Below are 21575 nucleotides of genomic sequence, written 5' to 3'. Positions count from 1 at the left end.
AAACATAGTTGACTAAGTTAAAATGTAGAGTGAAAAATGGTGTGGTGTGAGCTGCGTTGTTGCCTCACAGCAGGTTCTCTTCACCTCGGGAGCGCCTTCTGTGTGGAGCATGTCCTCCCGCGGTTGAGTGGCATTCAAAAGACATGAGAATGGGCATTGAAGGTGCTGAGCTGGCACCTCAGCACCCGTGACTGCCAATCATTAGCGGACCGAGTTCCGGCAACTAACCGGAAAAGCCAAAAGAAGAACTAAGACTGAAATGGCTACAGGAGACAAAAGAACTGAACATGTGAATTTGATAAAGATTTTAGAATGGTTATTCAGCAGAATACCTGACAAAGGAAAAGGTGTATTTATTAATCGCAGACTAGCTCCAACAGTGATAGAAGAGGATAAAATATATAATAATGGCAGATTTGTAGTACTAGGAGCTACTGGCAAGGGAGGAGGATTACAGCAACGCATTTATCAAGAACAGCAGGGTGCAAGAGTGGAAAATGCCACATAATAAAAACAACACTCTGTAGAATTCCTACAACTCCAGATAGAAACTGTTTATTCAAAACCTTTAAAATATCCAAGTATAAAGAATCTAACAGAGGCACTTTTTTATCAGAACATCAGCTACCTTATAGATTTTCAGTGAATCACATACTTTCCTTGCTAAATTCCTTGGAAAGAATACCAATATACTTTAAGAACCATATTGTTGATTAAGAGACATTTATAAATCTGTAAAGCAAAGAAAAAGTTCTGATGAAGTCTGATGACTAAAGCGCTTGACTTTGGATTGTTACTAGATTCCTTTTATACTTGGATATTTGGTTTTGAATAAAACAGATCCGGTTGTAGGAATTGGCTAGAGTGTGTTAGCATGTATTTATATTCCAGCTAAAATGGAGCTTAAGAAAATTATGGGAGAAATGATCAGTTTTCAGGGAAGAATATTACTCATAGGTGGGAATTGGAATGTGATTTTCAACAGTGGAGAGGAGTCAGGGGACTCAGTAAGTAAACAAAGGAGGGTAGATTTTTGAAGAAATTTATGAAAATATTTGGCATGGAAGATGTGAATTTATATTATTCACAAGATATAAAAACTCTAAGTAGGTAGAATTTACATTTCACAGGAACACGTGCATTCAATTGAAGGTCTTGATATACACCCAATAGCCATTTCAGATCATGAGCCAATAACAACTAAAATAAAAACAGAGTAATGAAATAAAAATGAGGCACTGGTGCTTTCCCACCCATCTTTTGAAAAGACAGGAATTTAAGGAATGGGTAGTGGAGATTATTCGGGAGCTATTAGACAGGAAAGAAATTTATTCTGAAAACATATCTAGGAGAGGGATAAAATTAAGGAGGAGTTTAAAACAGAGCAAAATAAAAGAAAGGAAACTATGGACAGGAAGTAAATTATTTAGAGGGACTACCAGATGTTTAAGCATTGCAGAATGAGGGAATCTCACAGAACAAGAGGATCACCTGCAGAATGCTAAGCAGAAAATAAGGGATAACCAGATGCACGAGTTTAGAAAGATTTGCAAGTGTATTTTGCTAACAGGAGAGCACAAAACTTAACTCAGGCAACAGAAAGTAGAAGCCAAGCTTAGGGAGACTATAGCAATGAAGGTAACAAGAGATTATGTAGAGCCATTAGAAATATTTTGGAAATTAAAGTTTGTATAAAGCAGACAAATATGGAAATCAAGAAGAAATACAAATGGAAATGTTTATGGAATAATTAATATGCCAAGGTTAGAGGCAAGCGAGACTATTACTAATGGTTAGGATAGGAGGAGAGGAGATAAAAAATTGTGACATATAACCAATCTACAGGAAAGTCCCCAGGAACAGATGGTATTCCTGTAGACGTTTGGCAGCTAGGAGGGAAAAAAATGAAATATCTGGAAGGTTCCAACATCCTGGAAGAAAGCATTGAAAGCTGCAATACCTAAACAGGGTTAAGATCCACCAGAACCAGCTTCATACAGACCCATTTCAATACTAAACCATGATTATAAAGTGATGATGTCTATAATGGATGAAAGAATGACATACGTAATGCAAAAACTTATAGATATGGAGCAATGTGGTTTTATGGAGGGGAGACAAACGTGTGACATTACCAGAACACTGATGATCCAGAGGGAAGCAGAATGTAAGATACCATTGTTTGTGGGTCTTGTTGCAGAGAAAGTATTTGACAGAGTAAGCTGGGACTTTATGAGCAGGGCAATGGAAGCATCTGCATTTCCTGAAAAAAAATATAAGGTTGATTAGGAGGATATATGAGGGATTGGAGGTGAAAAAGTAGGTGGGGTCCTTTCTGATAATTATTTCTTCAGCAGAGGAACTAGGCAGGGGTGTCCTCTTTCCCTTTTGTTATTTCCACTATATTTAGAACAAATAGCAAACAAAATAAGGGACTCAGAAATTCAATGATATAATTGGCATGGTAGTCAAGAAAATCTGGCTATTTGCAGATATTTTATACCTGACAAAACCAGAGAGAGACATTAGTGCTGTGGAACATTTTAGGACAGTTTGAAATCTTTTCAAGATAAAAAAATTAATGAAGCTAAAACAAAGGCAACAGCAGCAAATTATGTACACACACAAATTACTTCAGCAATATCCATATTTATGGGGACAAGATAAAATCAAATATTTAGGAGTACAGATTAAAAATGATTCTGGTGCGGCAGCTAAAGATATGTGGAAAGAGACTAAACAGATAATACAAAAACTGAGAAAATGGAAGCTTTCCTATATGGTTATGGATAAGATGCAAGCAGTGAAAATGTTTCAGCCCCTTTGGTCTTATACACAGGTCAGGCATATTTTTATCAACCAGAAGTGAAGTTGTGTATAGCAATTAGTAAAGAGCTGAAGAACTATCTGGAAGGCAGAGATGACAAGAGTCAAGAGGGATAAGCAGATTCTGGGACTGTTATCGCTAGAAGGGTAAGACATCATGTGATGAATAAGGACACAGATAGCAGGCTCTGGATCTGTCTGAAGTTGCTGGCTCAGATATGAGGTTGGACCCCAGAACCATCTGTGATGAATAAGGACACAGATAGCATCAGATAACTCAATTTTTTTGTAACAAACTGCTTCCCCTCACACCCCTGCACATCTCCTGTTAACTTGTATACCAACTCTTCGAGCCACTACAGTGGAGAAAGGGCATATGCCCTCATCACCATTGTACCGTGGATCTCATGCTGAAAAAGACGGTACTTACTTATCAGATGTACCTGCTTTTTCACTCTCGAAAAAAAAAAGTCACTTCAGTGAAAGATTCTGCACCCAAATGAAATATTTTCCCCCAAACTGAAACGAATAGAGGTACTAATGATCAAACATTTCCAGTAGTTATATAAAAAAATATAGTATTGTAATGACGGATAACACTCCACACAAATTTAGCGCTCGTTATCACGAATGTTTAGAACTGGCACAAGTGATCGAAATTCACTTGATTACTTCTGCTGGTGTTAAGTCAATGCAAGATTGTACAAAATGCGGTTCAAGGAATTTGCCCTTTCCCCACTGTACAGCAATCTTGGAGTTGGTATTTATAATTAATAGGGGTGTTTTTATTTTCTTCAGTGTTTTGGCTTTTGATCTGTTGGGATTGATTGTTAGTTGTTCAAGATTTGTGTACTTTGATGTTTACAATTACATCTGTAATAACCTCAGTGAAAGGAGGAGACTAGCTCCATTCTGATGGCATCTGATAGTCTGAAGTTTGGCCAGGATGACACACATGCCTCTGAAAGATTACATACATTCAGAATTGTAAAGCAATAATTAACCTTATGATCTCTACCTAGGATGCTCTGTAAATAACAGCATGCATGCAGCAGTCTTTCAGCAAAAACTCAAGACAGTCCTTAGTGACTTCCTCATGGTCAACACCTGGACTCAGCACTAAGATCAACTTGCTATTAACTGTGCTGCAGTTGTCTATCCATCTTTATAGTCTTCTCTCATTGGGAATACCAAAGAAATGTAGCTGAAATGAAAAAAAAAGAAGATTCCTTACCGCAGACCGTGGAGAACTCCTGATATTTATATTACACTTAAGAGGCCTTCTGCTGTGGAGAAATGGAATAAGGATCAAAATAAACCTTTTCTGGGTCTGGAGTAGGAAGAAGTCCTAAAGGCAAAGGCTAAGTGCTCAGAAGGCAACGGTCCAAAAATAGTCAGGTGCTAATGGAGGCCCAACTATTGGGGGGGGGGGGCATGCAAAAAAGGTTGAAGATGGAAACACTCACTGGTTATGATACAAATGTATCTGCAATGAGGACATTTCCGTAGCAAAAACTAGAAACCAGCCACACTCCTGGTGCAACAGCATTTGAAAGAAGCATTTTCCAACTGTTAGAGAGCAAAATGTAACATTACCATAAAAGTCACAGTGGAAAGTAACTGCATAAGTCAAGCTAACGAGAACACTGCTCTTCAATGTTCTTAATTTCAAGTACCATCTTCAGGTATAGCCTGTGCTGAGTCCAAAGTATGAAAGGTCATTATACCCTGTATTCTGCTCCTGGAGAGACGGAGACAAATTGTTTTCTTTAAGGGCAATTTTGGTGATGCTTTTGAGAGTAACGGGAGTTGATCCTAAAGAGGCATATGAATGCTGTAAAAGACCAAACAGGATACCTTCCAAATGAAGGCATGAAACTCAGAAATCCAATGGTATGGATATGATGGCCTCAAAAAACTTATCATCCAGAAAAAGTTCAAAGCTGCTAAAAACTTAGAATGGACTAACTATTGTGCCACAGTTTTGCTAACCACAAGGCCATGATGCAGAGCTGTCAAACACATCCTGAGCACCTAATAGCAGGCTCAAGCCAAACAAGTGCTTTTGGCAGGTCAGTCAGTAAGCCTATTATCTTCAAGCCAGTTGAGTGTGGAACACAAACTTTTTTTGTCCAGACAGATATATGCTCTTCACTTAGCAGTATAAATTTGATAAATGGAAGGCATTCGGGCAGCTTTGATCACATCAACCTTTATTCAGTGAGAACAAAGCATCTAAGCATGGAGTTTAGTTTAAGTGAATACAACTGGCAACCCACCCCAAAGAACTTCCATACCTTTCAGTGGGATAACTTCCCACACTTAAAAGAACATTAGAGCCTGACAACACAGTCCTCAGTTAAAGGTTGACCAAAGTCATGAACGTTAGCTGAATTTTTCATTAAGGCACAGAACCAGAAGCAACTGGGGAAGATACCATGGAGGAAATAGCGTCTACAATCAATTAACCTTTTTCCTGTTGAATTTAGCAGAATGGAAGAATACAGCCTCCTCTCCCTACCCTTCCCATGTGATGGACAGATTAATTTGTGTTGCACCTTATCTAACATCCTGACTAGGCAAAATTACTCATGTTCTGAGTTCTAAGAGGGAAAATGGCAATCCAGTTTAGGATGTCTACAAGCACCTTCCCTTCCCCCAGATGAAAGCAGCTGTCAAGAAGCCACTATGGTCCACTGTAAGACCTTCATTCTGTGTTGTGCATGCACTGTCTAATCCGCTTACATACCATACTGTGGCCTGTTAAAGGAGAAATGGGTTCTAGTCTTAACTCTTTTTCCAGAACTTGGAACGACAGGAACAGGAGTACTGCCAGCAGTTACAAATGACGGATGTATACAAGTACAGATTTACATTTCTTTTGCAGGGTTCAAAAGTCAAACGAGTAGACCTGAGCTGTACCAGAGAAAGATTCTTCTGCAAATGATAATGATCACAGGTTAAAGATAATTAGATCTCAAGTACGGAGGTTAAGAAAGCTCAGCAGAGGCAATTTATTCAGAGCCAATGCCTCCAAAGAATCTGAAAAAACAAAACCAACCATCTAAGTCTGATTCAAACAAATGATGCGGTTTGAAATTGGACAATCTTCAGCTTCACACTACAGAAGCAGTGCTCCATAATTTCAGCATCTTAAAACTAATAGCAAAGAAAGAACTCACAACATGGAAAGCATTGCCTTCATGTTTGTGGTCTTCAGTTACTAAATAAAGTTTATATCATTAAAGAAAGCACAATTACTAGATGAGACAAAAAAAACCCTGAAAAACATATCCCAATGAACTTTGGACTCCAAGGCCATACTCTGTGCCCTACAGACTACATACAGTGAAAAACAGATTTTGCAGGCTTCATTTGAGGTGAAAGTTCCATATTCAAATGAGCCGTTGTCAAACGATCCAACTGCATAGAAATGGGGCAACTGTAACAAAAACTTGTGCATTCTACAGCAGCTGACTAGTCCTGAACAGTGAAAAATGAATATTTATTCAAAATGTCTGCCTTTACTAAAATCTGAAGGACTCGAGATGCATTTTATAGGATTGCAAGGAAAGCAGTGTACATAAGCTGAACAAATTTATGGATAAAAATTTAAGTTTTGCATCACTTACCAGCAGCCTCTATACTGCTTGCAACATTAAACTGAATACAAGTGTGTACATAAGCAGACAAAAGTAGCAATGACCTGGGCAGCCAGATATACAAAATACATACCACCAAGTTAGTAGATCAGGTATTTGCAAATGCTGGACTTTGGTCTGCAGAATCACTGTAAGCAGGTTACTTTATTTCTGTGTTCTCAAAATAGAGCTCAAGTGCACAAATATGTAAGCTACAACCATTTTATTTGAAGATATGGGTGCTTGACTATACCCCAGTTGTGCTGGAGTGTCTGTTTTTTCATATGTGCATTCAGATATATAAATAAGGAAACCTCAATAATACAGTCTTGAGTCTTACATGCAGTTGTCACAATCTCAAATACAGAGGAAGATTTAGATGGTACATCTCAGTATGCATTTCAGGCAACATTATCCGATTATGAGCACATACTAAACTTCTGTACACTTCCTTTACAGACACCTAGCATGTTCACTTTAAAGTACAGTACAGTTCTACTACAAAAAAGTTGTGTACTCACCATAACATTCCATCTGTATTATCTGCTTTAGTCCTCATCAAGCCTGTGGGTTCTTGGTTCTGACCTCAGAACAGACTCAGCTTTTAGCAAGCTAAAGCTTCCAAGATACAGCTCCTCCCACCCTACCCATACTCCCTCACTCCGTCCAGATACCTCAGATTGAGTTTGCTAATCTTTCCAGCGTAAAGATATACATTATTTTAGTAAGAGAGCTTAAAGGATGCTCAGGAGCTCGATACAGAAACAAAGGTTCCTAGTACTATCCATTAGGTCCTTCAGATACAAGGAAGGAAGAAGGGAGGGAAGGTTGATGAAGACTGAAGCAGACAACACAGATCAACATTATGGTGAGTACAACATAACTTCTTTACCTGATGTCTGTTCAGTGTTCATCAAACCTGTGGGACAGAGTCCCCATCTACACAGATCTGGTTGGCCTCATGGAAGGATATCCCGTAGTACTGCAGCACCAAAAGCAGCTCTACTCCTGGAGATATCAAGTTTGTAATGCAAAAATAGAAGTGAGAACTTGCCCATGAAGCAGCCCCACAAATGTTTTCCAAAGAAACCCTAGACCAAAAAGCCTGAGACATGGCTATGGATCTCGTGGAATGAGCTCTGACTTGCCTAGGTAAAGGAACATTGTTCAACGAATAAACATAAGAAATACAATCCCGCAACTACAGAGCAATGGTTGCTTTGACAACAGCTTTCCCTTTTTCGGAATCTGAGAAAGCCACAAACAGTTGGCCAGATTTTCTGAAAAATTTTGCTCTATCCAAATAGAAGTGCAATTGTCTTAACATTTAAGAGGTGCAACATATATTCTCCCTTATTCTGAAAATTTGGGCAGAACACAGTTAAGTTAATGGAGTTATTAATCGTATTTATTCAAGTGACCTTCAGTAAGAAAGAGGGATTAGTACATAGAGTAACTCTGTCTTTATGAAAAATAAGATAGGGAAATTTGGAAGATGAGGCTTGAAGCTCTGACATCCTTTTGGCAGAAGTAATGGCTACTAAGAAAGCAGTTTTCCAGGACAAAATTTTAAATCTGCCTTTGCAGCCAGTTCAAATGAAGGTAAGGTCAGAGCTTGGAGAACCAACATGAGATCCCATAGAGGAGTAGGATCACTGATATGGGGACACAGAAGAAATATATCTCTGAGCAAAGCTTTGCAAAGCCAAGAAGAACCTAAGGATTCAGCATTTTGTCCAATATGGAATTAGAAATGGCTGACAACTGAACTTGACAGTAGAAAAACTGGCCCCCAAGATAATACAGACTAGCCAGGAAATCCAAAACTGCCAGAATGGGTGCTGTGAGTGGGTAAATGTAATGCTGCTGGGCACAAATGTAAAACCTTTTCCACTTAGTTTTATAAATCATCCTGGTAGAGGTCTTATGGGAGGAAATCAGAATCCTCTGAACAGGGGAAGAAGGCCCGCACTGTCTAGCCATCATCGGAATTGAAAAACCATGTGGTTAACTTCAAGTTGTGAAGATCTAGATGGAGTTGCCCTGAGGGGTGAGAAAGAAGACCTGGAAAGGGTTCCAGCATCCATGGACAGCAAATCAGATGAGACCACAGGAAGGTGAATCAGACTTGAGGCCAAAAGGGAGCAATGAGGATCAGTTTGCTTTTCAACCCAAATGCTTTCAGAAGAAATTTGGGGATCAGAGGAACAGGTGGGAATGTATAAAGCAGACTTGCTGGGGGGGTGGGGGCAAGCATGGACTAGAGCATCTCTTGGTGACTGTCCCTGTGGAGGGATCAGGGTAAAGTACCTGCTGCATTTTTTGTTGAAGGGAGAAGCAAAGATCACAGCAAGGTTGACCCTATTTGAGGAAAATCCTGTTTGCCACTGAGACCACTCGTGAAACATCAATAAGAGACTGCTGAGCCTGGCAGTATGTGATGCTCCCCCGGACTGTTCATTGCATTTAGAAAGCAGTTGGTAGAGAGCCCATTACCGCACTCTGTGCTTTTTCACAAATGGGGTAAGATCTGGTTCCACCTTTTTTGCTGATGTACCACATAACAGACATGTCAGTTTGAATCACAACTGTCCCTAGAGGGAGGAGAGTGTGAAGTGCTTGCAACACTCAAAGCACCGTCCTTATCTCTAGGACGTTGATATGCAGGTTGATCTCCTGGGGAGTCCACATGTCATGAACAGTCTCAGATAATGCCCCCATGACAGCTGGGAGGTGTCCATGGTCAGTGTTGCGACAGGAGTAGGAAGAACGAATGATCTTGGGTGTCATGAAGCCATCATGATAGAGAATTTCTGCACACCTGAGACAGTCTTATAGGATGATTCAGAGGTGGGTGCACAAGGAACCACTGAAATGAATGTCCACTGGAGAACACTTGTGTAAGCACTGAAAAACCCACACAGGAACTCGAACTGGACCACAATGCTGTGTGATGCATGGCAAATGAGATCTGAGGTATCTGGGAGGAGAGAGGTAGCATGAGTAGGGTGTGAGGAGCTTTAGCTTGGCAATGGCTGAGTCAGTTCAGAGGTCAGAACAAAGAATCCACAGGATTGATGAAGACAGACATCAGATAAGTTTCAAGAAGAAAGTAAAGCACAAAATGAATTTCTGTATTGTTCTTTAAACACTTCTTTTGGCTGGAGTCTATACATCTGTGATGGACCATGAGGTATCAATAATAAACAGGAAAAGCTTTGTCAGTCAATATCCATAGTACAATGTACACTAGATCATACTGATATAGTTAGCTAGGATTAAGATTTACCATTTGAAGATTTACGGTCATCTATGCTAGGTAGATGTGATGAAGACAATTTCTCTTCAGATGGATTTTTCACAGGTTGGAAAGAGAGCCGTGAAGAACGCCCAGTTATATGAATGGGCTTTGAACTGAGCACTGATTTCGTTCCTAAACAGGAAAAAAACACAAACACTCAATACTTCCAAAAGTATTTAAGGACTTACTCAACCTGCTAGTTTTACTGCTATGGACTATAATGACTATACAAAGACTTATAATGAATCAAAATTAGGCATCAACGCGTCATCATTAGATGCACCCAACAAAGCTGCCAAGTTTTCTGCATGCCAAGATGGGGTAGATAACTACTTCACTTCTGCTTGCACATCTGCAAGGAGAAATTTAGACTCAAAAGATTCATGCAAGACCTGACCCCATCAGATGATCTTAGAAGACTCAGTTACTGACTGATTTTCCTTTGCATGCTATAAAAGTATTTTTTTTTTTTTTTTTTTTTAGTGTAATGGGTATTGTAAACAGGTGCTGCTGTTTTTTTCCTCCCTTCTCTCTTTCTTGTTCAATTTTAAGAAATGTAGGCACTGCATTGAAAAAGTAAGTAAATGAAAAGTATTGAATATTATCAGGCTTTTTTTTCTAGCAAATGCATGTATGCTCAGTAGCAATTTTGCAGCTGGTCATCTTTCCATGGAAACAATCTGACAAAGAAAAACTGTCTGCCTGGTTCTTGCATCTCCATGGAGACAATCTGATAAAGGGAAACTGGCCACAAGCTAGTGTAGATTGTGAGAGAAAAAAAATTATAACCAAAATTGGCTATGACAATGTTATCTGAAAGCATTCAGGAGTTTTCCAAGCTGGGATGGCTATAAAGAAAAGACAAAACCAATTAGAACTTAGTAGAAGCACAAACAGCACTATGCATCTTAGCATGCTTAACCTTTCTTTTAGGTTAACTGAAGTCTGTGAGGGTGGGTGTCAGTTTGGGACTTTTGTTCCTATTAGGACAGTAAAACTTCAGTATTTGAAGGCGTAATGTGAGCTTTTAATAAAATAAGAAGTTATGTACCTACCATAACGTTCCATGTTAGTTGTCTTCTCTCGCCTTCTTTCTTGCTTGATGGTTCGGAGCCGATCCTCGGCTCCGACTCGGCACTTGCTTTAGCTCGAGAACTCCTTTTACCAGCTCGAGGCAGCCCCATATCCCATGATGCAAGGCAGTAAGTACCCAGATCTCGTTTGTTGACAAAGGGCAATAACACCAAGCATAAAATACTTCCCAAAGGAAGAAGAAACTTACAGATGGAAAAAGGACCAGGTCTGAATGGTCTTAACATAATAGTTTCTTATACAAGGTCTGTCCAGGCCAGGGGGAAGGAGGGAGGGTCGCAAGAAAGAAGGCGAGAGAAGACAACTAACATGGAACGTTATGGTAGGTACATAACTTAATGTTAAGTTGTCAATCTCGCCTTCATTCTTGCTTGATGGGACCGCCCCCTAGCACCTCTATCCTGGGTGGCTCAATGGAACAAACTCTTGAGGACTGTAGAGCCAAAACTGGCTCTGTCCCTGGAGGCCAAGTCCAATTTGTAATGGGAAACAAAAGTGTGAGGAGTGGCCCAAGTGGCCGCTGCACAAATAGTGTCCAAAGGAAGTCTAGCTTGAAAAGCTGTAGAAGTAGCTAAACTCCTAGTTGAATGTGCTTTAGGTTTTGAGCACAGCTGTTTTCCCCTGATCGATAAATTTCAGTGATGACCAAGAAAGCCATCTGGACAAAGTCACTTTAGAAACAGGAAGGCCTTTTTATTATCCGCATAGGAAACAAAAGTTGATCAGATTTTCTAAATTTTTTGTTCTGTCCAAATAATATCTAAGCTGACGGTGGACGCCAAGATAATGTAGCTTTGTTCAGCTCTATCTGAATAGTTAGGAAAAATACAGGAGATCAATGGATTGATTCAGATTGTTTTTGAAGCGACCTTAGGTAAAAAGGATGGATTAGTTCTCAAAGATACTCTGTCTTTGTGAAAAATCAAATAGGGGTCGAACCGAAAGAGCATGAAGTTCAGACACCCTCCTGGCAGATGTAATAGCCACTAGGAATAAAGTTTTCCAAGAAAGATATTTCAGGGAACAAGAAACAGCTGGCTCGAAGGGGGGAAGAATCAAGGATGTCAGCACTAAATTTAGATCCCACTGAGGAGGAGGATTCCTGATTGGAGGCTTTAGTAGGAAAATTCCTTTCAAGAAGGCCCTGCAGAGCCTATGGGACATAATATTATGATCTGCTATCCAGACATGAAAATTAGAAATAGCAGCCAACTGAACTCTGACTGTGGACGAAGAGGAGCCTGCATGAAAAATCTCTGCTAAGAAGTCCAGAACTGCCTGAACAGGGGCAGTAAAAGGATCAATATTTTGGGCCTTAGCCCAATAAGAGAAACGTTTCCATTTGCTTGTGTAAATCCTCCTGGTAGAGGATTTTAGTGAAGCTACTATGATGTCTCTAACTGGGTTAGAGATCAAAGGAAGCCTGGCTAAGGAAGGAAGTGGAGCAACCATGCTGTGAGGTTGAGAGAAGGGATTGACCGGTGCAGCTGACCGGATTGGTGAATCAGTAGATCTGGCACTGGGTCCAGATGCCACGGCTGCACCAAAAGGTGATGGAGGAACGGGAACCAAACTTGTCGAGGCCAGTAAGAGGCAATGAGAATCAATTTGGCTCTCAAAACGGTAGCTTTCTGGATCACCTGAGGGATCAGAGGAAATGGAGGGAAGGCATAAAGAAGTCCCTGGGGCCAATCCTGGGTCAGAGCGCCTCTGGGGATGGCCTGATAGAGGAAGAGGCTGAAGAAGGGTGGACATTTGCTGTTGTGGGAAGTAGCCAAAAGATCCCAAGATGGACGACCCCATTCCAGAAAAATCTCTTCCGCTATGGATTGCTTGAGAGACCACTCGTGAGGCATGAGAATATCTCTGCTCAATCTGTCCGCTATAATGTTGGTTTTCCCAGGATATGCGTTGCTACCAGAAACCGATGAGAGGAGATCGCCCATTGCCATAGTCTGAGCGCTTCTCGACACAAGGGGTAGGACTTGGTTCCGCCCTGTTTGTTGATATACCAAACTACAGACATGTTGTCTGTGTGGACTGCAATTGTCCCTACGGGAAGAAAGTCGTTGAGGGCTTGCAACGTTAAAAGCACTGCTCTCATCTCCAGGACATTTATGTGCAGATGGTACTCGAACGGTTGCCACGCCCCATGAACCATCCTGCCCTGATAATGACCCCCACCCGATCAGGGAGGCATCCGTGGTGACAGTGGCTATCGGGGACGGAGGTACAAAGCACCTGCCTTGGTGAACCTGAGACGATGTGATCCACCAAGCAAGATGTTCTTTGCATGTTTGTGTCACCAGAATCTGGTGACGCATTGGGAGCTGCTGGTATGACCACTGTGTGAACAGCATCCACTGAAGGAGGCGCATGTAGAATCGAGCCAGGGAAGAAGAGTAATGGCCGCAGCCATGAGACCTAATACCTTTAGAACCATTCTGGCCTGTACTTTCTTGCTGGCCAGAATGATCCTGACATGAGTCTGAATGTCTGAAACTCTTTGTTCTGTAAGGGTAGCTGACATCCTAACAGTGTTTAAGTTTGCCTATGAAGGTAATAGACTGGCAGGGCGATAAGGATGACTTTTCGGTTGACTGAGATGCCTAAATGAGAACAAAGGTCTATTGTGTAATCCCTGGCTTGTATAAGCTGATGCCTGGTGGTGGCTGACAGGAGCCAGTCGTGGAGATTCGGAAACACCTGGAATCCTTGACGTTTCAGGTGAGCCGTGACCACTGCCATGCATTTGGTGAACACTCTGGGGGCTGTAGTGAGACCAAAGGGCAGGGCTCTGAACTGGAAGTGACTGGACCCCAGCCGAAGCGGAGAAATCTCCTGGAGCGTCTGTGAATTTTGATGTGATAGTACGCATCCTGAAGATCTATTGAGCACATCCAGTTGTCCTTCTGTAAGAAGGGCAGAATTGACTGAAGAGTGACCATTCGAATCTTGTCTTCCTGACAGACTTGTTGAGTCTGCTGAGATCCAATATTGGTCTCCAGTCTCCCGTCTTTTGGGGACCAAAAGAACCTTGAGTAGATTCCGGGCTCTGAATGGTCTATTGTAACTGGCTGAATGGCTCTTTTTTGCAGTAGTTTTGCGATTTCTAACTCTGCAATCTCCCTTAGACTGGGTGGTACATCTGGAAGGGAACTTGAGGGGAAGGGACTTTCCTCGAAAGGAATTATGTAACCCTTGGATATGATCGACTGTACCCAACTGTCTTGAGTGAGGGAATGCCAGGCTTCTGGATACAGTGATAATCTTCCCCCGACTGCCTCCAAGGAGGGACAGCCGGGCAACACCTCAGGGATGCTGAAAAGGCTTATCAGAGAGAGGCTCCCTGTTTCCCTGGTTCTTCGGACCCCTCTGCCTCTAGAGCGGCGTCTGTTGTTGTTACCCCTCTGCCTCTAGGGGTAAACTGACCACGTGAATCCGGCGTGACTCCTTGGGATTTACGGAACCACATCTTCCCACCCTTCTGTCCTTTGGGATAAGGCCTAGAAGGGGTGGAAAAACAGACTCCAACAGCAGAAAGAGTCTTGCCGTCCTGCTCACACCTGGTCAAGGTTTCCTTCACCTGAGGGCCAAACAAAGCTGACCCATCAAAGGGAGAATTTGTGAAGGACGCTTTAAAGGGATCCGCAAAAATCACATAGCCGCATCCAGGCTTGGCGCCTAAGAGCCACACCTGTGCTCTGCGGCTACTTCCATCCGCAGCATAAGATATTAGCCGCATGGAGGAGTTAGCAATGGAATTGAGGGTTCCTAGCTGCGAGCAATCTTTCTTGAGCCCCTGCAGCTGTAGGATCCTGAACTACTTCTCCCAGCTCCTTCAGGATATCTCTGGAGTCTGGTGAAGTGACAAAGATAATTCAGCGACGATAGCAAAGGTCGCTGAGGAAAACATCCGCTTGCGCGTTCATCCATGGTCCTAGAGTCCTTATTAGGAGGATGGACAGGCACGGAAGGATCTGCAAGTTCCTTTTGGTGGCCGCAGCCACCACCATGGCATCAGCGGGACACCCTTGGTAAGGAATTGTTTGTCACCGGGCAGTGATAAATTTTGAAGGCCTCCTAGGGACTGGCTCTACAGAGTCAGGAGCTGCCCACGCCTTCGTGCAATAACCATAAGGGGTCGAAGGCGGAGACACCCAGGAGGTGGAGGGCCGAGATCCAAACGCCTCTAGGTATACTGACTCATCCTCAGAGGGATTGTTGGTGGGCCAGTTTCCCTCTGTTTCAGAAGTTCTAGGATGTCTGAGAAGGAGACATCCTCAGAGGGGATCTAGGGGATCCCTCTGACTCATCAAAGTCAGTATCCGGGTGACAGACTCGGGAGTCTACATGCTTCCTCTTACAAGTCCTCTTCCTAGGAGGATCTCCCAAACATCAGGAGAGTCCTCGAAGAGGGGAAATTCCCAATGGGGAAACCTGAGGCGGAGGATCTCTGGGTCCTGTAGCAAGAGAAGTGGCAGAGATGTCAACAGGTACTATAGAGGGAGGAGCTACGGGAACAGATTGCTGACTGATACCAGTGGCCAGTACACTCTTCATTACTCGAATGCTCCCCTCCCAGGCAGGTCCGAGAGAACTCGCTCAAGAGCTAGGAACTCCCGACCACCGAAGGGAAGTCTCCGAGGCAGATGTCGGAGCCGAGCTCACCGAGGCTCCAAGGGGAAGAGCGGGCTCGACAAGGGTCCGATGCCACTCACCCCCTCGGAGGAGACCATGGAAGCCCGACCACCGAATCCCTCTAAGGAAGAGGAGATAAGAGTAGAGGCTGAAGGAACAGAAGGGGGTATCCGTCCTCCAGCCGTAGCAGTAACCATGCCCGAAGACTCCAACTCCAAACTCTGGGGTAGAGTTGAAGGAGGAACTGTAACGGGTGTGGACCAACAGTCGCCTGCTGAGACGGACTGTGTAGCATTTGGGCCAGTACCTGTGACTTGAGTAATCTACTGACCACTCTCTAGGTCATGATCTGACAACCTGGATGACCTTGAAGATCGGCTCCGATGGCTCCGTTCGATAGAAGAGGGCCGAGCCGAAGTATCGGCTCCAAGGAAGGAGACCTCGACCTCTTCCTGGAATGAGCCGCCGGAGCCGATACTACAGATCCTGTCGGTGCCGACTTCGGAGCCGACAGAACGTTCTCGATATCGGCTCCAGCCGGAGCCGATACAGCCACCAAAGTAACGGTGTCGGAGCCGGAGCAGACACCGATGCCTGTGCCACATGGGTGTCGGAACCGATCGGAGCCGACATCGGCGGTCAACAGATTCGGCACCGATAGCCATCGGCGAGCTTTGTGGATCCAGAATCGCTCCAGCCGACGATCTCGACTCAATACGAAGTCGGAGCCGAGGCCGCAGGCTTAGAAACAGAAGCCTGGGCCTTGGCAGGTTTAGTTGATTTTGGTGGAGCCGACTTAGCCGGAGAGCCCTCCGGCAGAAGGCCCCTAAGAATCAACTTATTACTCTCCTGCAGGACTCTCTGGCTGAAGGAGTGACAAATAGCACAGGAGTCCTGCAGGTGAAGAGGGCCCAGACAGAAGTGTGACCGTCTGTCAGAGACATCTTCTGACAGCACGAGTCACACTTCTTAAAACCCGAGACCCTCTCCTAGACATAGTGTTGAGAACAACACACACACACACAACACCAGTCTAAATTAACTTACACAAATACCAAAAGGTATTCTATAAAATCCAACACACACACCCTAACAGGGGGATGGGATAGGGAAAATTGACTAACAAAAAATTAAAGGAGACAGGAAAATTCTGTCAGAAAGGGTAGAATATAACTTAAACTATCAATAAAATAGTTTTTTTGACTAAAAAAGGGGCTTAAATCACAAAAGTGAACAACTTACCAGGAGCTGGCAAAAAGAAGACCTCCTGAGATCTGGGTACTTACTGCCTTGCATCATGGGATATGGGGCTGCCTCGAGCTGGTAAAAGGAGTTCTCGAGCTAAAGCAAGTGCCGAGTCGGAGCCGAGGATCGGCTCCGAACCATCAAGCAAGAATGAAGGCGAGATTGACAACTTAACATCAAACATTTTGTAAGATGTGATGTAGCCTCATATGCCTATGACAAGAAACTATAGAAAAGTTCAACCTGTCAAAGTGTATGCATACAACACGAAAGTTGTAAAGACATTTAACAAAAAAGGTGTTATACAAAAACGGTTGTAATACTAACTTTTTAATGCAATGGTCCTTTCTGCAATGTCTTTAAATGTCAACAGTCTCAGATAAATACAAAAAAAACATAGTTGACTAAGTTAAAAAATGTAGAGTGGAAATGGCTATAAGCCGTGGTGGTGTGGCAGTAGCGTTGTTGCCTCACAGCAAGAGGTTCTCCCGTTCAATTCTCGGTGGGAGCGCCTTCTGTGTGGAGTTTGCATGTCCTCCCTGCGGTTGAGTGGCATTCAAAAGACATGCGTAGAATGGGCATTGAAGGTTGGGTGCTGAGCTGGCACCTCAGCGCCCGTAAAAAAATCTACTGCCAATCATTAGCGGACCGGAGTTCCGTTGTGGCAACCCCTAACCGGGAAAAGCCAAAAGAAGAACTAAGACTGGAAATGGCTATGTTACAGGAGACACAAAGAACTGAACATGTGAATTTGATAAAGATTTTTAGAATGGTTATTCAGCAGAATACCTGACAAAGGAAAAGGTGTATTTGTATTAATCGCAAGACTAGCTCCAACAGTGATAGAAGAGGATAAAAATATATAATAATGGCAGATTTGTAGTACTAGGGAGCTACTGGCAAGGGAGGAGGATTACACTAGTACGTATTTATCAAGAACAGCAGGGTGCAAGAGTGGAAAATGCCACTAATAAATATAAAAACAACCACTCTGTAGCCAATTCCTACAACCCAGATAGAAACTGTTTTATTCAAAACCTTTAAAATATCCAAGTATAAAAAAGAATCCAGTAACAATCCAAATAGGTCAAGCACTTTCATCAGACTTCATCAGAACATTTTACCATTGCTTTCTTACAGATTTATACAAGAAGCTGTCTCCATTAATCAACAATAATTAGTTCTTAAAGTGAAAGTGCCTAGGTGTAATAACATTCAAACAATAAAATATACCTTAGAAAAGAAAAAATACTTCCTTTTAAGAAAAAGTTACATTTGCACATATTTTTTCTTTTCTAAGGTATATTGTATTATTTGAATGTTATTATACCTAGGCACTTTCACTTTAAGAACTAATTATTGTTGATTAATTGAGACAGCTTCTTGTATAAATCTGTAAGAAAGCAATGGTAAAATGTTCTGATGAAGTCTGATGACGAAAGCGCTTGACCTATTTGGATTGTTACTAGATTCCTTTTTTTATACTTGGATATTTTAAAGGTTTTGAATAAAACAGTTTCTATCCGGGTTGTAGGAATTGGCTAGAGTGTGGTTGTTAGCATGTATTTATATTCCAGCTAAAATGGCTATAATGGAGCTTAAGAAAATTATGGGAGAAATGATCAGTTTTCAGGGAAGAATATTACTCATAGGTGGGAATTGGAATGTGATTTTCAACAGTGGAGAGGAGTCAGGGGGACTCAGTAAAGTACAACAAAGGAGGGTAGATTTTTGAAGAAATTTATGAAAATATTTGGCATGGAAGATGTGAATTTATATTATTCACAAGATATAAAAACTTGGCTAAGTTAGGTAGAATTTACATTTCACAGGAACACGTGCATTCAATTGAAGGTCTTGATATACACCCAATAGCCATTTCAGATCATGAGCCAATAACAACTAAAATAAAAACAGAGTAATGAAATAAAAATGAGGCACTGGTGCTTTCCCACCCATCTTTTGAAAAGACAGGAATTTAAGGAATGGGTAGTGGAGATTATTCGGGAGCTATTAGACAGGAAAGAAATTTATTCTGAAAACATATCTAGGGAGAGGGATAAAATTAAGGAGGAGTTTAAAAACAGAGCAAAAATAAAAGAAAGGAAACTATGGTCAGGAAGTAAATTATTTAGAGGGACTACCAGATGTTTAAGCATTGCAGAATGAGGGAATCTCACAGAACAAGAGGATCACCTACAGAATGCTAAGCAGAAAATAAGGGATAACCTCGATAATATGCACGAGTTTAGAAAGATTGCTGTTAAGCAAGTGTATTTTGCTAACAGGAGAGCACAAAAACTTAACTCAGGCAACAGAAAGTAGAAAGGGCCGTTTTCAAGCTTAGGGAGACTATAGCAATGAAGCTAACAAGAGATTATGTAGAGCCATTAGAAATATTTTGGAAATTAAAGTTTGTATAAAGCAGACAAATATGGAAATCAAGAAGAAATACAAATGGAAATGTTTATGGAATAATTAATATGCCAAGGTTAGAGACAGGCGAGACTATTACTAATGGTTAGGATAGGAGGAGAGGAGATAAAAAATTGTGACATATAACCAATCTACAGGAAAGTCCCCAGGAACAGATGGTATTTCTGTAGACGTTTGGCAGCTAGGAGGGAAAAAAATGAAATATCTGGAAGGTTCCAACATCCTGGAAGAAAGCATTGAAAGCTGCAATACCTAAACAGGGTTAAGATCCACCAGAACCAGCTTCATACAGACCCATTTCAATACTAAACCATGATTATAAAGTGATGATGTCTATAATGGATGAAAGAATGACATACGTAATGCCAAAACTTATAGATATGGAGCAATGTGGTTTTATGGAGGGGAGACAAACGTGTGACATTACCAGAACACTGATGATCCAGAGGGAAGCAGAATGTAAGATACCATTGTTTGTGGGTCTTGTTGCAGAGAAAGTATTTGACAGAGTAAGCTGGGACTTTATGAGCAGGGCAATGGAAGCATCTGCATTTCCTGAAAAAAAATATAAGGTTGATTAGGAGGATATATGAGGGATTGGAGGTGAAAAAGTGGGTGGGGTCCTTTCTGATAATTATTTCTTCAGCAGAGGAACTAGGCAGGGGTGTCCTCTTTCCCTTTTGTTATTTCCACTATATTTAGAACAAATAGCAAACAAAATAAGGGACTCAGAAATTCAATGATATAATTGGCATGGTAGTCAAGCAAATCTGGCTATTTGCAGATATTTTATACCTGACAAAACCAGAGAGACATTAGTGCTGTGGAACATTTTAGGACAGTTTGAAATCTTTTCAAGATAAAAAAATTAATGAAGCTAAAACAAAGGCAACAGCAGCAAATTATGTACACACACAAATTACTTCAGCAATATCCATATTTATGGGGACAAGATAAAATCAAATATTTAGGAGTACAGATTAAAAATGATTCTGGTGCGGCAGCTAAAGATATGTGGAAAGAGACTAAACAACAGATAATACAAAAACTGAGAAAATGGAAGCTTTCCTATATGGTTATGGATAAGATGCAAGCAGTGAAAATGTTTCAGCCCCTTTGGTCTTATACACAGGTCAGGCATATTTTTATCAACCAGAAGTGAAGTTGTGTATAGCAATTAGTAAAGAGCTGAAGAACTATCTGGAAGGCAGAGATGACAAGAGTCAAGAGGGATAAGCAGATTCTTCCAGCACAGGGCAGATTGGGATTACCCGATCTGAAGGGGTACTTCAGAGTTACACAGTTAAGGGCTCCTATACATAGCACAAGCAGAAAACTATAATTCAAAGTGGAAAAGGATAATGTTGAAACAGAGGAGAAACTCAAGAAAGGAGGCGAGACTGGGATTTTAGATGCAGTCCTTTAAGGAGAACAATAATCATACAGAATATTATATCCATAAAGTAGCAGAAATTATTCTAATAACCAAGCCAACAAGAGAATGGAGAAAGAAGAGTCTGCTGATGGGGATGACTGCAATTAGGGATATAGACAATAGGGGCTGGAATTTATTGAAAAAAATGGCAAAGGAACCAAGGTATTGGGAGCAAATAACTAGAGAAGGAAAGGTAATAGAATGGAAGAGGCCAAGAATTCATTTGGACTGAAGGTTAGAGACTGCCTTCCCTATCAAGGATCGATAGAGTATAGGGAAAGAGAAAGAAATTGGGGGTCCTGAATGCAAGACCAGCACTGGTAGATAATTGTAAAATTTGCCTATGTCACAAGTGATAATTCAATAAAGGTGTGCAACAAAAAAGGACAAAAGGACCTCTTCAGGCACAGTTCTGGAATTCCCTTATAAAATGTATGTCTCTGTCAATGGTGCACACTGATGTTGTGCACTAGGATGAGGAAGGCATACACTGCCCAACCAATGATACTACTATGACCATAATTAAACTGACATTTCCACCCAGTAGAGGTACCATATACAGAAATAAAACTAAAAATACTTGCAAGACTCAACGAGACAGCCAAAGTAGAAAGAATCATCATCCAAGCACAAGGAAATACAAGAGGGTAGGAAATAATTAGAAGGGTCAACAAAGGTCTAGTGATATGTTTAGATTTGCATGTTTTCGGTGTCTGACAGGTAATCTGTAATGAGTAACAGTTGACAGATTCCCAAACAGTAATAAGACTCTCATAAAGAGGTAGGAACCAGACTATCTAAAAGAAAGAACTCAAATGGCTAAGTCTTGAACAAGTAGTTGAGTAGGCCTCAACTTCGTTAAATAGTCCAAGCAAAAACTTCAGTTTAAGTTTCAATTGCCAATGAAATGGCCATAGTATAAATGCATACAACAGATTCTTGAAAAATGCCAATTCCC

At 41.6% G+C, this 21575-nt stretch overlaps 1 protein-coding gene across 1 annotated transcript in view; it reads right to left on the bottom strand.

Moving 5' to 3' along the window:
* The window catches only part of LOC122789857 (cell wall protein DAN4-like), a 556600-nt gene that overhangs the window by 39339 nt on the left and 495686 nt on the right, over nt 1-21575 (bottom strand). The window contains exon 4 of the mRNA XM_044057291.1: nt 9757-9900. Within this exon, the coding sequence (XP_043913226.1) occupies nt 9757-9900 (144 nt within the window). The remainder of the gene's footprint in view (nt 1-9756; nt 9901-21575) is intronic.

The sequence above is a fragment of the Protopterus annectens genome, chromosome 15.part0 (assembly GCF_019279795.1).
Source record: "Protopterus annectens isolate FY-2018-M chromosome 15.part0, PAN1.0, whole genome shotgun sequence".
NCBI lineage: Eukaryota > Metazoa > Chordata > Ceratodontiformes > Protopteridae > Protopterus > Protopterus annectens.
The sequence above is the reverse complement of the archived record's forward strand: the minus strand, read 5'-3'. Positions and strand labels throughout refer to the sequence as shown.